Source organism: Saccopteryx leptura, chromosome 1, assembly GCF_036850995.1.
Source record: "Saccopteryx leptura isolate mSacLep1 chromosome 1, mSacLep1_pri_phased_curated, whole genome shotgun sequence".
Classification (NCBI taxonomy): Eukaryota; Metazoa; Chordata; class Mammalia; order Chiroptera; family Emballonuridae; genus Saccopteryx; species Saccopteryx leptura.
The window spans coordinates 171,444,091-171,458,673 of record NC_089503.1 but is presented as its reverse complement, the minus strand read 5'-3'; the positions used below and the strand labels follow the sequence as shown (position 1 = coordinate 171,458,673).

The window sequence follows — 14,583 nt, the reverse complement described above, 5'->3', positions numbered from 1 at the left end:
AAGAATACAACCCCAAATGGAAAGGAGAGAGTTCTGGTTTATGGTGTAGAGAGAAGGACCCCTAACGAACGAATTTAGTCTAAGAAGCATTGAGTTAGCAATACCGAGATGAATCCTAAACTTTACAAATTAAGTCATACCTCCCAGAAAATGCCCCTTTGTGTTTTGGCATTAATAAGTAGTTAGGTGCCCTTAAACTGCATTAATAAACAGTATTGTTGTTAGATTTGCAAAGACCAGTGGACATTTGGTTGTCTTTCTCGAAAACAAACTTTCTTGTGCACAAGATGAACTGACACAGAAGGACGCTTTATGACAGCCTGAAGTTATGAATGAGAAGCTATTTGTGAACCAGTGTGTCAGGCCAGATGTGGTATTTGTCAGTGTGGTGTGGGTCAGATGGGGAAACCAAGTGATTGGAGCCACTGTCTAAGTCACAACAGTTTTCTTTTTCTTTCCTAAGACTGGAAAGATGCTACAGCATTTCCAGAAACAAAACAACATCTTAAAAAAACAGAAGAAGAAAGGAAAGAAAGAAAGCAATCGGTTCTCAAACAGCAGCTCCCTGATTTCTTTCAGACACACGATCTCTCTTCTACACACACAACTTGCTTCATGGAGACCACTTGGCAGTGGCGAGGAAGGCCTGAGGAAAGGGTAACCCCCTCCCCGTAAACAGAAGTCAGTCTGAGAGCAAACAGCTGCCCATGGAGGTCAGAAACGCACCCAAACTACTTCCAAAAGGTTTGCGTCTTGCGAAAGCCAGAAAGCTTTCTCCATTAGTTTTACATTCCCCAAGTCCTTGTGGATGAATGGAGGGGCACTGAAGGACCCACTCCTGACTTCTCAGGCAGGGACAGATTGAAGTGCTCATTGGGGAGGATAAGAGGGGACCTGGTCCACAAAGAACAGCTCTCTCGGCCCCAGGAGGCATTCCCGCTGTCTAACAGATGCTGACCCCAGGGAACTCAGTTCCTCCCGGACAGCAGCGGGTTTTCACACCAGTCGGGTGGTTTTACTAGGTTGCTCCATGGAGCCACCTCCCGCAGGGAACACCCTGCGCTGTCCACAACCACCTGAGGCCTGGGGTGGCGTCTCTTCTCCCACCTCCCCTCCCAAGTTTTCAGCTTTCCTCCAACCCTGTGCGGTACCCCAACACTCCCCCCTCGCCCCTTCCTCTCATCTATCTTCCTCTTTTAGACTTCTACTCCCTAACACCAGTTTGCTGCTAAACTTTTTTTCTTTTTTAAATGAATGACCTAGCCACTTAGAAACTGCTGTGACAGGTCTTTGGTTATGGAGATGACGTGAAGCCTACCCAAGTCTAAGCACAGCTGCTGGACCTGCAAGTCACAATTTTTATATCAGCCAGGTGCAGAGATGAAGACTGAATGTGTCAGAGGCAAGAAAATAAAAATAAAAGACCCAGGGTTGGATGCAGGGCTTCGGAGGTATTTTCTCCTGTAGGGACAGAACTTAGAGCTTATGGACGTAATTCCTGGCAGGAGAGGGGAGTCACCACCCTTTTGTGGATGTGCCACAACTTTTTGCAAAAGGGCAAGAAAGTCAGGTTGTCTATTTCCTGGTCTCTGTTATTTGCAGCAACTAAAAGCCTTCCTTTCAATAAGACATCACTGATAGGAACAGTTCTAACCATATCCTCTTGTGTCATGGGGAAAATATTAGAGTAGACCTTATAGGGTTGCTTGTGAGGATTAAATAAGTCCAGGCATATAAAATATTTAAAAGTGATGCCTGGCACATAGTAGGTACCCGATAAAGGTTAGCTTTCCTCATCATCATTATCATGGTCATCCTTTTCGTTATTATCTGTTAGACCGGAAAGAGGAAATGTATGGTGATGAGAGGCCTTGTTGCCTTCAACAGGTCCCATTCTTGGTGCCCAGATAACAAAGGTGAGTAGATTTCATCTCTGCACACCTCCTGATCCTGATACTCTGCGTTCATATCTAGATCCTCCTTCTGGTGGCTCAGCCTTACTCTCTAAAGGGAAATCTTGCTGATTTATTCAGCATGCACTGAGAAGACACGATGTGCTAGTTTCTGGAAGGGTACGGGTAAGTCCGGGCTGATTTCCTGGGCTGAGGCAGCTTACAAACCAAGGAAGGAGACAGGTCAGAACACAGCTGGATTTCACCGGCAGCAACAGAAGAGAGGCTGAGGTAGAGATGAATGTCCGTATTGTGAGAGCAGCGGAGGAAGCACTAATTAAATATGACTAGGGAAATGAAAGAAGGTTTCATAAGGAGGTGGCATCTGACTAAGGCTCAAAGGATGTTTAGAGGTGTTAAAAGATGGATCTCCAAGAGGAAGGAACAGCATAAACAGAGCCCCGGGGCGGGGGCACGAAAATAACCAGCCCATTTGGGTCCAGGCAACAAGGGTGATGGGGTTTTCAAGCCGAGATTTAGTGTGAGGTGGGGCTAAGCAAGGAGGAGGGGCCAGACCCTGAAAAGTCTTGCACGCTAAGTTGTTTTAAGTCTTACCTAAGAAGGCTAAATTCTCAAGAGTTTCTTAGATATCTTGATAGTGACCTGGTGGCTTACCAGTCCTGCCTCTGTACCCAGCCCCATAAGTGGCAAAGGTCATTAAGGAATAATCGGAGTGTGCAAGGGAAGTAGAACTATAGAGTGGAACCTACCAGGAAAAAAAAAATGAGAAGAAGGAAGGTCCCAAGACACCCCAGGCTAGTAGGAGTGGTTTCTACATTATCCATTTTTAATCACATTTTAATATGACTAAAACATCTTTCATATCTCAGAATCAATGGCATGTTAGAGCAAACTGTCAGGGGTCCTTCCTTCTTGGTGGCACAAAAAGTAACCTTAAAATCAATGGCATTTGAGATACAATGAATTAGAGCTGCCGCCGTGCAAAGCAGGCCCATCAGGTACCAGCGACAGAACTAGGTGTTCTCTACACCTGTCATCCTCACGCTTGCACGACCCTACAAAACTGGTCCCTCCTTCATCTTTGCAAGTGAAGAAATCAAGGCCTGGTTCAGGGAGGCTGGCCACCATCCACGCCGCCATTCCAGCATAGCAAAGAGCAGGAGGCAAAAGTCAGAGATTGTGGGAAAGAGGTCAAGGAGGGTATTCTGTGTGGCACCAGGGCGACCAAGCCAAAAGCAAGGTGCTTGTCATACTGTAGTTCAAGTCAACACCCATTTCTGGGGAAGAAACAAATGACAACAACAACAGCAACCACGAGAACCACCCGCTGGTGGTTGTAGGACCATATAAACTTCTCGAATTTCTCCTAAACAAAGGGCAGAAGCAAGCTTCGCAGTCCCAGCCGACCCACCAACGAATCCCTTGCGTGTTTATTCAACCTAAAGCACCCGGAGGACATGGGATTCCAGGTTGAAAAAAAAAATGATCTTAGTTTAAAGACGACTGAGAAACAAAATCACATCATATGGTTTCAAAGCGAAGATGAAGGTGTTTATCTCTGGCCAGGAGCACATTTCATCAAGCTGCTCAGAGTTGGAAAAACGGAACCCAGCCTCAAGCAGATGGGCTCCCGCGAGCCCATCCGGCCCATCCAAGATCTCTCTCCCGGACCCCTCGGTGCCAGAAATGCTACACCAAAACAGATGTGTGGGCTGTTTCCAGACTCTTCCGTTCAGCCTCTTTGCTTGTACCTCACCTTCCTATTAACCCTACAAAGGGAGGTGGGAGTGGCGGAGAGGGGCGTGGGCCCAGACTCCCCACCCGCGGAGGGTCTGCGCATCCCTTGCAGGGCCCGCTTCCTCCATTGATCTCACAGTGCAGCCTGAAGTGTTTCATCATCTCTGGGCGAAGGCCTAGGAGTCAGTGACCTCCTCGGTTCTCACCCAGATCTGACAGTGGATCAAGGGTGAGTCATTAGCCCTTTTTTTCACGTCTCCGTTTCCTTTGGGAAAGCACATCTGTCGTTCTTTCCTATCTTTATATGAAAGCAGCTGGGACGAGGTTACAGCCAGCGCTTCCGCACTAGGAAGAAATCATCCTTCAAAAGGTGCAGCTCCTGAAGTCGACCCCAGGGGTCGCTGTAGAGACACAGAGGGCTCCAAATCCCAGGGCGAGGTCAAGTGGTTCCCACCTGCCAGGTCCAGCTACAAAGCCCAGCTTCTAGAGGGGGGCTGGGAGTCCTCAGGACAGGCTTGAAGGAAGCTGGCCTCACTTGGCAACAAAGACCGCCCAACTGATTCAGTTATAAACAGTGTATTTCGTTAAGGGTTAGTCCTTGCAAAGTAAAAGAAAGAACAGAGAGGAAATCCTGACAGATAACAGTGGCCTAAGTTAAATGTAACCACAATTAGGCACTAGAATTAGTAAAGCAATGATGCAATAAAAATGCAGGAATTAAAGTCGGTCTGTTGTTTATTAATAGCTCAGTCATTGCAGAAGTCTGGAGGTTCCAGTCTGTCTTTGATCTGTCTGTATCCATCTCTCTGTTTCCCTTTCTCACATGCCCACACATAGATAATCTTAAAAAATAAAATTCCTGAACATCAGGCAAAAATACTACTATGTTCCAGCAACTGCTAATATTACCCTTCACGGGGCAATTGGCCAACAGTCCAGCAATTTGTGCACAGAAAGACATATCCATGAATAGAGGCTTAAGTCGCATTTCCCCCAGAACACAGTGCCATTGTGATTCATTCTAAGTTCCACAGATTTGCTTGGAAAATTACAGGGGAAATACTAAGCTCGGTACTAAGCATTTAATGTTCATGTCAGAAACTACGACAAAAGAAACCTCATCGTGACATTTCAGGATGTATATTTTTAGTTGACCGAATTCAATATGATAGAATAAACCAACACGATTGTTTACTTCCTTTGGTTGCCTAGCTCCGTAACTCCATTCTTCATTAACATGAAATGCTTATTTTCTTTGCAAGGAAAATCCGAGATGATTTCTCACTCCTCTTCCCTGTGTTCTAACATCACGTGGCCACGGGGCTGAAGTTACTGATGGGTGGGGCATGCCATTCTTTAGGCTACATGAATGGGAAGTTTGGATGCCTTGAATTTAGGTGTTTTATGATCATCATAATAAAGCATATACTATACAGAACAGTCCAATTCATGCCCCTAATTAATTTAAGATAACTTTCTGCTTATCTTTTTATCCAATGCTTTCATTTTTATGTCCTTTGGATCATAAAAATACTTTATTTTTACGTGATTGCTTTGAAAATGGAACTTATTAGCAGAATTCAGTAACCCAAAATAAATTATCAGGACCATGGGGGCTTCTCAATGTGGGCATTATTGACAGTATGGGCTGGATAATTGTTTGATATGGGGGCAGGGGCCTGTCCTGTGTCTTCTTCTAGAATGGTTAGCAATCTCTCTGGCTTCTCCCCACTAAATGCTGCCTGTAGCACCCCTCCACAACCAGTTAGGGCAATGAAAAATGTCTCAGTACATTGTCAAATGTATCCTGGGGGGGGGAGGGGGAGGGAGGGCTCTGTGTGTGTGTGTGTGTGTGTGTGTGTGTGTGTGTGTGTGTGTGTGTGTGTGAAAAGGCCACAGGTAAACAACAAGTAGCAAGTGCCTGATTTGTTACAATGAAAAAGGGAGTGGAGAGACCGAAAATAAAACTTTTTGTCTCTTCCTTTTTCTTTGATTGTCCAAGCCTCTACAAAGGTTAACTGTCAATCATTTGACACCTTCTCTAGTTTAGGACCTTACTCTTGCTAAACTTCTAAAGCCTTGTGCAATGTCTTTTGAATAGATGTGTCTTGAACTTCAAATGGATTGTCAAAAGGACCAGAAATCCACCAATTCCTACTGGGTAAACAGTCGGTAAACCTAAGCATAACTCCACTTTGAGCCTTAAACTAACAGCATGTGAAAAAATCAATACAAATAAATTCAAAACTAATCACACCCCCTTCTTTAAATGTTGACACAGTATTATTTATACCCCATAAATACCTTTCTTGACTAAAATTCATCCTAGGAGATTGGCAACGGGCCAGTTCTATTCATATTTACTGTGTTTATACTATACAGTGTGCTGGGCCAAGGATAATATTTTAGACAAAATATGCCTGGAGGCATACACATTATCTCTTATATTTTTACTTTTAAATTATCCACAATGCTAAAAATATGTAAGCCTGAACTGCATAAAATGTCCCGCAAAGGGCTATCAGCCATCGGTAATGATATATCGCTCATTGAATATAATTAGAGCATACTTGTAATATTTTAGCCTGAATCACTCCCTGAACGCTAATAAGCTGGTGGTAAAGAATGAACCGCTGATCTCTCCCATGCCTTCAGCTCCGAGGCGTGTGACCCTCACCGAATTCACTGCGAGAAATGACTGACAGGCATCCACCCTCCCCAAAGCCACCGCTCAAGTCCTAAAGGGGGAAAGTTGTTATGGAAGTCAGTGCTGTGTTTGCAATTTACTCTTTAAAAAATATGGTGGAGTGATTTTCTCTTTTCTTTTCTTCTTCTTTTTTTTTCTTTTTGGAAGGGTTTACTATATTCCAATATAACTAGAAAGTGCTGGAAAATCAGTTAACCTACTTTCTATAAAATTGCCCACAGTCCTTGCACAGTGGGACCAAGTCTGTTATTAATATGCTCTTTCTGCTCCTAAACTCCCATACACAAGACAGGCTGTAAGAAGCCTGCACTTCTGTATGAAAACAGATAGTGTATACTTTTTCTACCGGCCTTATCAGAAGCCTTCATTTATTTGGTGGCGGGGGGATGGGGTGGCGAAAAGCACCCCCATACACTAATCTTTGATGCCATCCTCTGAAATCCTAACACTCAGAGAAATTTTTCCAGTTTATTGATGACCATGAGCTTGGGTCAGAGCATCTCAACCATTACCTTGAAATACGCTCAAAAGAACAAAGAATGAACATTCTCTTGGGAGACCTGGCTCTCTCCACACCTATCTAGTGACTGACGGAGTCAACCCTCTCCCTCTGTTAAAAGGAGCTGGCAAATTCACCAGCAATCTTGCAGGCAGACACTCTGCAGGTTCTACATAATACACTTGCCCACCTGCCCAAACACCAGTAAGAAAGATGCACGTGCTAGATAAAGCAGACTGACTCAACCCCTCACTGGGTCTCAAGGGCTCTGGGCTCGTTATCATGACTTTTTTTTGCCTCCTATCTCCTGGGCTCTGCCCCAGAGAGAAAGCTCTACTTCCTTCAGGGAATAATAACCAGGGTGGAGTATACTTATCACCACCAGGGTGGAAGGTGCCATAATTACAATAATCACATTATCCTGCTTTGCCAGGACCCCACCCACCCACCCACCTCTGCTGTGCTCTGCTTTCCAACAAGAAGAGGAGAAGCTACAGCAGAAGAAAGGCCAGCAGGAAGATTGGGATTAGCTATGTGGACTGACACTCCTGAGACCATGGAATAGGAGGCAGGCTAAGTCACAGAGCTGCCATTTGTCAAGCTGAAAATAAATATTAAAAAAAAGAAAAGACTGGTCAAGGCACATATGGGAGTTGATGCTTCCAGCTCCTTCCCCCCTTCTCTCTCTCTGTCTCTCCTCTCTCTCTCTCTCTCTCTCTCTCTCTCTCTCTCTCTCTCTCTCTCTCTCTCTCTCTCTCCCCCTCTGTCTCTCCCTCTCCTCTCTAAAAAAAATGAATAAATTAAAAAAAAAGAAAAGAAAAGAAAGGCTCCACCCTATGATTGGAACCTCCGAGGGCCAAATGCTCAAGATGGCTATAGTATCTATTTAGGAAAGACACAGCAACTTTGTGAAGGCAGCCAGGGAGTATATAGGGCATGGAAAGGGGTGGGGAGGAGCAGGCAGCCAATGAGAAGTTTACAACTTGGGGTTTGGACTTAGCAAATGTCGAAGCTTTTTTATTTCCTTTCCTTCTTCTTCTTCCTGGTATTTAACCCTCTCAGGTATACTGGATGCTTCTTTTTTTCTCTCTCTCTCTTTAAGAACTTGGAACTAATTCTAAGCTACCCCCCCCCCCCCCCAAGGAACTCTCCAATAAATCATTTCGCTCCTATTGCTACCGTATGCTAGCTGGTTTTGAAGACACTGCTCTCAGAGAAGCTTGTTTAAAAAAAAAAAAGTCGGCTGTCTTCTTCTCTATATGAGAGGAAGAAATGCACCCAACTAACTGCAGGGGCCCAGGGCTCAAGCAGGAGAAAGATAAACGTGTTTCTAAAAAGATATAAAAGAGCTGCTACACCAGCGAGCTTAAGAAGGCAGGTTTGGGTGGATTCTGGAAAATGCCGTGGAGTCAAACCCCTTTCAGCATCGTCAGAAAAGAAGTTGTCCCTTCCACCACACCAGGTGACACCTGAAGGGGTTGTGGTTACAGGAGCCGGCCTTCGGGGGAATGTAAACACCTAGCCGTGGGCCGTAGATTCGGGAATAATCAGGGTGGAGGGTTTGGAGGCAGGTTTTTCGAGGGGTTTCACCAAATCGGGTTCGTCCTGGCGGTGCTGACATTTTGGGGGGGAGCTCGAGACAATAGGGAAGCCTGGGGGAGCCATATGATAGGTCCGCACGGAGAGGGGTTGCCTTTGGGAGAGGCTAGCTCTAAGCCAAAATTTTTTTTTAACCCTTCCTGGACCCGCTGGACCGTCTCCACGCCCATCGGGGCCAAGAAAAAGAAACCCATCAAGATTTCCCTGCCGAACTCAGCTCCAAGGAAAGCCTCTCTCGGGTGACAGAGACCTGACTCGTAGCTGGTGGCCGAACAACAACAACAAAAAAAAGTCAGGGGCAAGAAAAAGAATAATGCCTTAGAAAGGACGGAGGCACTAGTGATGGTGAGGGAGGATGGAGCAGGGAGAAATGGAGAAAATGCACTCGAAAGGCAGCGTTTTGGAGCCTAATGTTCCCTAGCACGAAAGTGGAGAGGGGGTGGGTGGGACGAGGTGCCGGGGAAGGCGAGACTGAGCCCGGACGCGGAACGCGGGCAGGGAAGGGCGATCCCCGGAGTAGTGGCCGTTTTTGGAGAGCCTTGGGCAGCGCTAAGCCTCGGGGGAGGAAAGCAGAGAAACGGTACTCACTTTCCGAGGGGTAGAAGGGCGGCATGTCGATCTTGTACACCTCCTTGGCGTAGTACTCCTCGTCGCTGCGCTCGCGCTCGCAGGCGGCTGCCCTGCGGCTCGCCTTCTCCTGCAGCAAGTCCCTGGTGCTGTTATAGATGGAGATCACCTCCGGGGGCACGTCCTCGGGCTCGGGGTAGTCTTCTGGGGGGCTGGTGAGCTTCAGCTTGCTCAGGATCTGCCCGCGGATAGCCTCGATCCTCTTGCGCATGAACTGGTCCATGTCGAGGGTGCTGCAGGTAGACAGGCTGAGCGCGGCCGTGACCAGATGCAGGAGCAGGAAAACGCTCAGCACACAGTAGTGCATTTTTTTTTAAGGTGGAAAAAGTTAAAAAAAAATTACAAAAAGTACAAAAGAAAAAATAGAAAGAAAAAAAAGAAACCAGCCAGTCTCAAAGTACGGATCAGGTAGATATTCTTTTTTTTTTTTTTTTTTTTTTTTTTTTAATGAGAAACTTTTGCAAACAATCGAGTCAATCTCCAATAGGAAAAAAAATAGAAAGGTATCTTGCTCGAATTCCTTTCAAAAGAAAATGCCAGTAGTTCCCAAAGTGGAAATATTAATACACGATGGGCCGGGGAACCCTCACTTGGGGGAATAAGAAAAAGTTTTCTTGGAGCTACGAGATGGGCGTGGGGGGGGGGGGCGGCGGAAAGAGGCGAGTGGCTATTAGGCAGAAATGAATTTAAGAGGACACGGAGTTCAGTGTGTCAGTTTCGGGTGCGGAGTGGCGGATCTGAACTCCGCTCCTCAGGCCAAAAGGGGAGAGATGAAAAGGTCCCAGGGCTGGCAGCTGGCGGGCGGCCGGGCGGGGCACCGCGCGGCGGTAATTTATATATTTAAAGCAAGAGCGGCTTGGCCCTGCGATCCACTGCGGCGCCGGGAGCAGCAACAGCAGCAGCTCGGGAGTGGAGTAGCGCACACGTGTGTGAGTGTGCGTGTGTGTGTGAGTGAGTGCGCGTGTGCGCGCGCTGAGAGCGAGCCTGACGCGCCGCGGGGAGGCGGCGGAGCTGCGCTGGGCGCTCGGGACGCGCTCGGGTCCGGCGGCGGCCGCAGCGGCTGTCCAGGCGGCGAGGATCCTGCTCCTGCTCCTGCTCCCGGCGCCGCGCGCTGTGGCCTCCACCCCGGCCGGAGCGCGCCGACCCGCCCGGTTACTCCACGTTGCTGCCGCCGCCGCCGCCGCCGCCGTTGGCAGACGCTTCCAGCCTCCAGTTCCCTCCTTCTCCTGCTCCTCCTTCTGCTCCCGCTCCAAACGCCAACCCGGCAACAGACGACCGGCGGCCGCCGCCGTGGCTTTTACCCCCCCGGGACTGCTGGCGGGGCCGTTTTATTCCTAAGGGGGCTGCGTAGGGCTTCCCTCGGACGCCCACCCTTTGACACTTCCCCCGGATTTCTCTGCCACTTGGACTTGCTCGCTTAGGGGTCGTGGACGCTTGGCACCCTGAAATCCAGCCTCCTGCGCTCCCCTTTCTGCAGCCAGGCAGCCCCTCGGCTGGATCCCGAACTCCCGTTAGGTTAGCTAGGTTCTCCACCCCTTTCCTCAGCCTCCTCCTCTTGCGCCCTTCTCTCTGCGTCTGTCTCTGTCAGTCAGTCTGTCTGTCTATCGCTCGCTGTCTCTCGCTCAGAGCTTCTGGAGTTCCCTTCGAAGCGAAGCTTTTGCTGCTAGCAGATAACATCACGGTCTGGTCTGGGAGGAGAGATTTATAAGTTCTCTCTGCACCACGTGTTTGCCTTCAACAAAGTGACGTGCTAGTATTAACAGTCAGAAGCCGGTTCGCTCACGGAGACCACGAGCTCCCCCGAGCCCAGGGGGTGTGTGTGTGGGCGGGGGGGGGGGGGGGGGGGGGGGGGATAGGCGGTGGAGTGTGCGCCCTGACAACGGTGATTTACGGTATTTACTTTATATAGTCATTTTGGACCACTCTGCTTAAGGACACCCTATCAGGCCTCCCGTTTTGACTTAGTGAGGCTCACTCACAGCCTCCCAAATGGAATTTCTTGCTCCAGGATGCAAGTCTTTCCTGTTGTATTGTGCGTGTGTGCGCACACACTCACACACAAATGAGCATCAGTTTACTCTGGGCCAGACCAGCCGCGAGACACGCCTTCCCACCTAAGTCACCTCCTCCCTTTTCAGTGGAATCAGTTTCTGCTATTCCCTAACACTAATGCCTGTATCCTGAAGCATAATTATAGTTTCTTACACTCTCCCCCTCCCTTTAACTGAACTGCTCAAAACAGACCTCAATCTTTGTGTTATTTTTTTAAATTACCCAGAGAATGAAGCACATTTGTTTATTTCACTGTTGGGATGAATGGCTATCTCCTTCATTTGCTACTTGAGCCACATTTGATACTTTCTTTCCCCTCTCTTCTCCAGCTAGATGCTCCCACCAGCTTCATCCTTTCCAGAACATACGTTCACGAAGCTGGAATGTTAAGTGTTTGATGTCTACTGTTATTCATTAGACATGACTCAACGTTTTACGTTTTCTCTTTCAACCGAGTCCAAATCAGATGCCTACAAGGGGAGCTCCTTCCCCACTGCTGAGTTTCCCCCATTAGTCCACCCTTAGTCCCTCAGAGTCAGCATGGGCATTTCATCCCCACTGTGGCCATACTGACTGGACAGATGATGTAAACTATAAATTCTGTTGCATTTCCTCCCAAACTCAAAGCCTCTATATCATCCCCTAGTGAGGTGTTCCTTTTATTATAGGAAGGTGACAAGGAACCTTCTCTAACTTCCAAAATTTACACTTTGCATGTAGATGGGGCCTAACATTATTAGTAAACTGAGGGCTGAATATTTATAATAACAATAGCTAACACGTTACACTTAGTGAGATAGATGTATATAGTCATACTATCTTCACAACAACTCTGTAAATTATATACAATTGGTTATTTTGCAGCTGAGGAGACAGCGGTACAGGGAGGTTAAGTACTCGTTTGAGACCGTAGCAAGTGGCAGAGTGGGATTTTGCTATCAGGATTCGTTGCCTCGGTTCCTAGCCACTTGGAAGACACACTGGTACTGAAATATGTCTTACAGACATGGATTCGATGGTGACATAAGTTTGGAAGACCTGGGTACTCTGTCACGATTCAGTCCCCACCGTGATATTAGCGTCTCTGAGAATTCTCCAGAAAGGAAGGCCATTGAACTCTTTTAAGTCAGCATGTCCCAAACTCACTAGAACATTAAGCCCCCCCCCCCCCCCATGAATACACATCGGGAAACTCTGGAATAAAGGAATTGTCCCAACCCACTTGTGAATAATTCTGAAAGTGACATATGTCCACATTGGCATGGGTGGGTGCCTTTCTTTGAGGCCAGTTTCAAATGGGAGAGACTCAAAAGGAGGTAGACAACCAGCCAGCGCTCCAATAGCCAAAGCAAAATACACTCCAGTGTGTCTAAGAACTTCATGAAGTTGTCACCCTTGGCATTCCGTTTGAGAAGTGAATCAATAATCTAGCAGTGCACAATGAAAGAAAGAGTGACCTTTCTTACAATTGGTCTCAATGCGAATGACGTCAGTTCAGCCTCCCCTCACACCAGAAAGACCATCTTCGTGGTGGTGCAGACACAGATATACCTGAGGTTACGTGAATTCAGATTAGAGTGTGCACAGAGGCACCGAAAGTCTGTCTACAGCACTTCTAGGAAACAAACAGGGCCATAAATTCTTCCAGCTACCCCCTCCCCTTCCGGGTATAAAATACACACTATGTCCTTGACACTTGTTGAACACTCACTGCTCACTTTACAACCCCTTAGACCCCTGGTCTATTCATAAGAGGCTACTTTGAATTTTTTGTGATCCTGGCCAAGTCACAGAGACCCTTCGAGTTACCTTCCTCACCTGTGAAATGGGCACGACCCCCAGTACCAACAATGTAAGATTCTGTTGAGGACTAAAGGTGCCGAGAGCACCTTGAGCATAGCCTGGCACCTCATCTGGGCTCATGAAATGCTCCTTACCACTTCCTTACATCCTCACTTCTTTGTTTTTGTCCGAGATGTGCAATAAAGCATGTGGCCTCCACTCTCCCAGAGAGAGAGAGAGTTAGGACAGAGAAGCCGGGGAAGATGCCAATGAGCACTGGCGTCAAGGTTATACGTCTGAGCAGTTTCTGTAAGTATGAGGTCATTTAGTTCCTCTATACATTAAAAAAAAAATTGTGGAATTTGTTCCCCAGGATTGGAGGGAGAAAGTTCAAGAAAATATACTTTCGTGCTGGAGCTCTGACTGCCCAAGTCCAGTTATGTCCAAATTCAAGATCAAGGTCTCTTGAGTATTTTACACCCGCACATGGAATTCCGTGCTGCCTGGATCAGAGCAGCACAGGGTGCAGCTGTTCCAACCCCGGCCCTCCTTGGCTCATTAATGGGTCCTGTTCTCTGCAGTCATGTAGAATTCTTGAGAGGCGCTAAACAAATGTTTGCTATGAAACCAACTGCTCATCTCCGCCCCGGGGCCTTATTCCCATGGATCCTAAGCAAGGGTTTATGATCCTACAGGTCCTTCCTAACACTGGTGAAAGAAGAACTTCATTTAGAACGAGGCTGAGAGCCTTCCACGGGGCCAAGCATTTGACACCAGGAGCTGGACGAAAAGAGCCCTATGGACCCACTGCCATTTTTTACATTTTCCTCTAAATTGTGACACTTGGTAAACACAACATAACCCTCTAGTGTGAAAATACGCCAGAAGCCTTTTAAGTCCTCACTTATCATGTGATATCTGATACAACTGAAAAACAATGTTTGTTCTGTAATGATTTTTTTTTTTTAATCTCACATTCTGTATATGCATTTCTGCTGAGAGACGAGTTTCTGCTCTCGGAACAATGACATAGCAAGGTGAGTGGTCCATCCAAGGAAAAGTGGGCCAGTTATTACTCCCATTCTGTATTCCCATAAGGTTAATCTTAGAAGTGACAAGGAGAAATGTGGGGACAATGGGCAGGCAGGGGAGGGGTTTAGAGAGCAGACCAGAGGAAAAAGCAGAGGTCTCGAGGTTTGGAGGTTTTAGAAACCTGGTCACTCCCCACCCTTGATTGAGACCCCGTGGGAACATTTATCTCACCCTTTGGAGCTGTGATTTAATTGACGGAATGTTTGTTGTGGCTGTTGGGTCCTATGTCTCTACAGGTCTCTACATTTCAGATGGAAGTCTATCTCTGGGGAGTATCTCTGGTGGCCTGGGCTTTGTTAACCCCGGGGCCTCCTGAAATCAGCTGCAGCCTCTGATTTCTCATCCCTGGTCCAATTCACCCACTCAGACAGCTTTAGTGACTGAATCATTATGGGGACAGTTGTCAAACACTGTAACAGGGATGCAAGCTCAATAAAATACCGGTGTTCATAAGAACTTTCCTTCATGAGCAAGGCAGGGTTTGCCACTCACTCCCCCTTACAGAATCTCACTCTGCCTTTACTCAGCTGACCACCAGAGTCCGCAGACACAGCTCACAAAGCAAGAGCCAGATG

General features: G+C 47.3%; 1 protein-coding gene across 2 annotated transcripts in view; it reads right to left on the bottom strand.

The window, feature by feature from the left end:
• The window catches only part of TGFB2 (transforming growth factor beta 2), a 72,367-nt gene extending 61,631 nt beyond the window's left edge, over window positions 1-10,736 (bottom strand). For both annotated transcript variants that reach the window (XM_066380186.1, XM_066380197.1), the window contains exon 1: window positions 9,044-10,736. In XM_066380186.1, the coding sequence (XP_066236283.1) occupies window positions 9,044-9,389 (346 nt within the window). In that variant the 5' untranslated portion in view covers window positions 9,390-10,736. The remainder of the gene's footprint in view (window positions 1-9,043) is intronic.
• Between the last annotated feature and the right edge of the window lie 3,847 nt (window positions 10,737-14,583).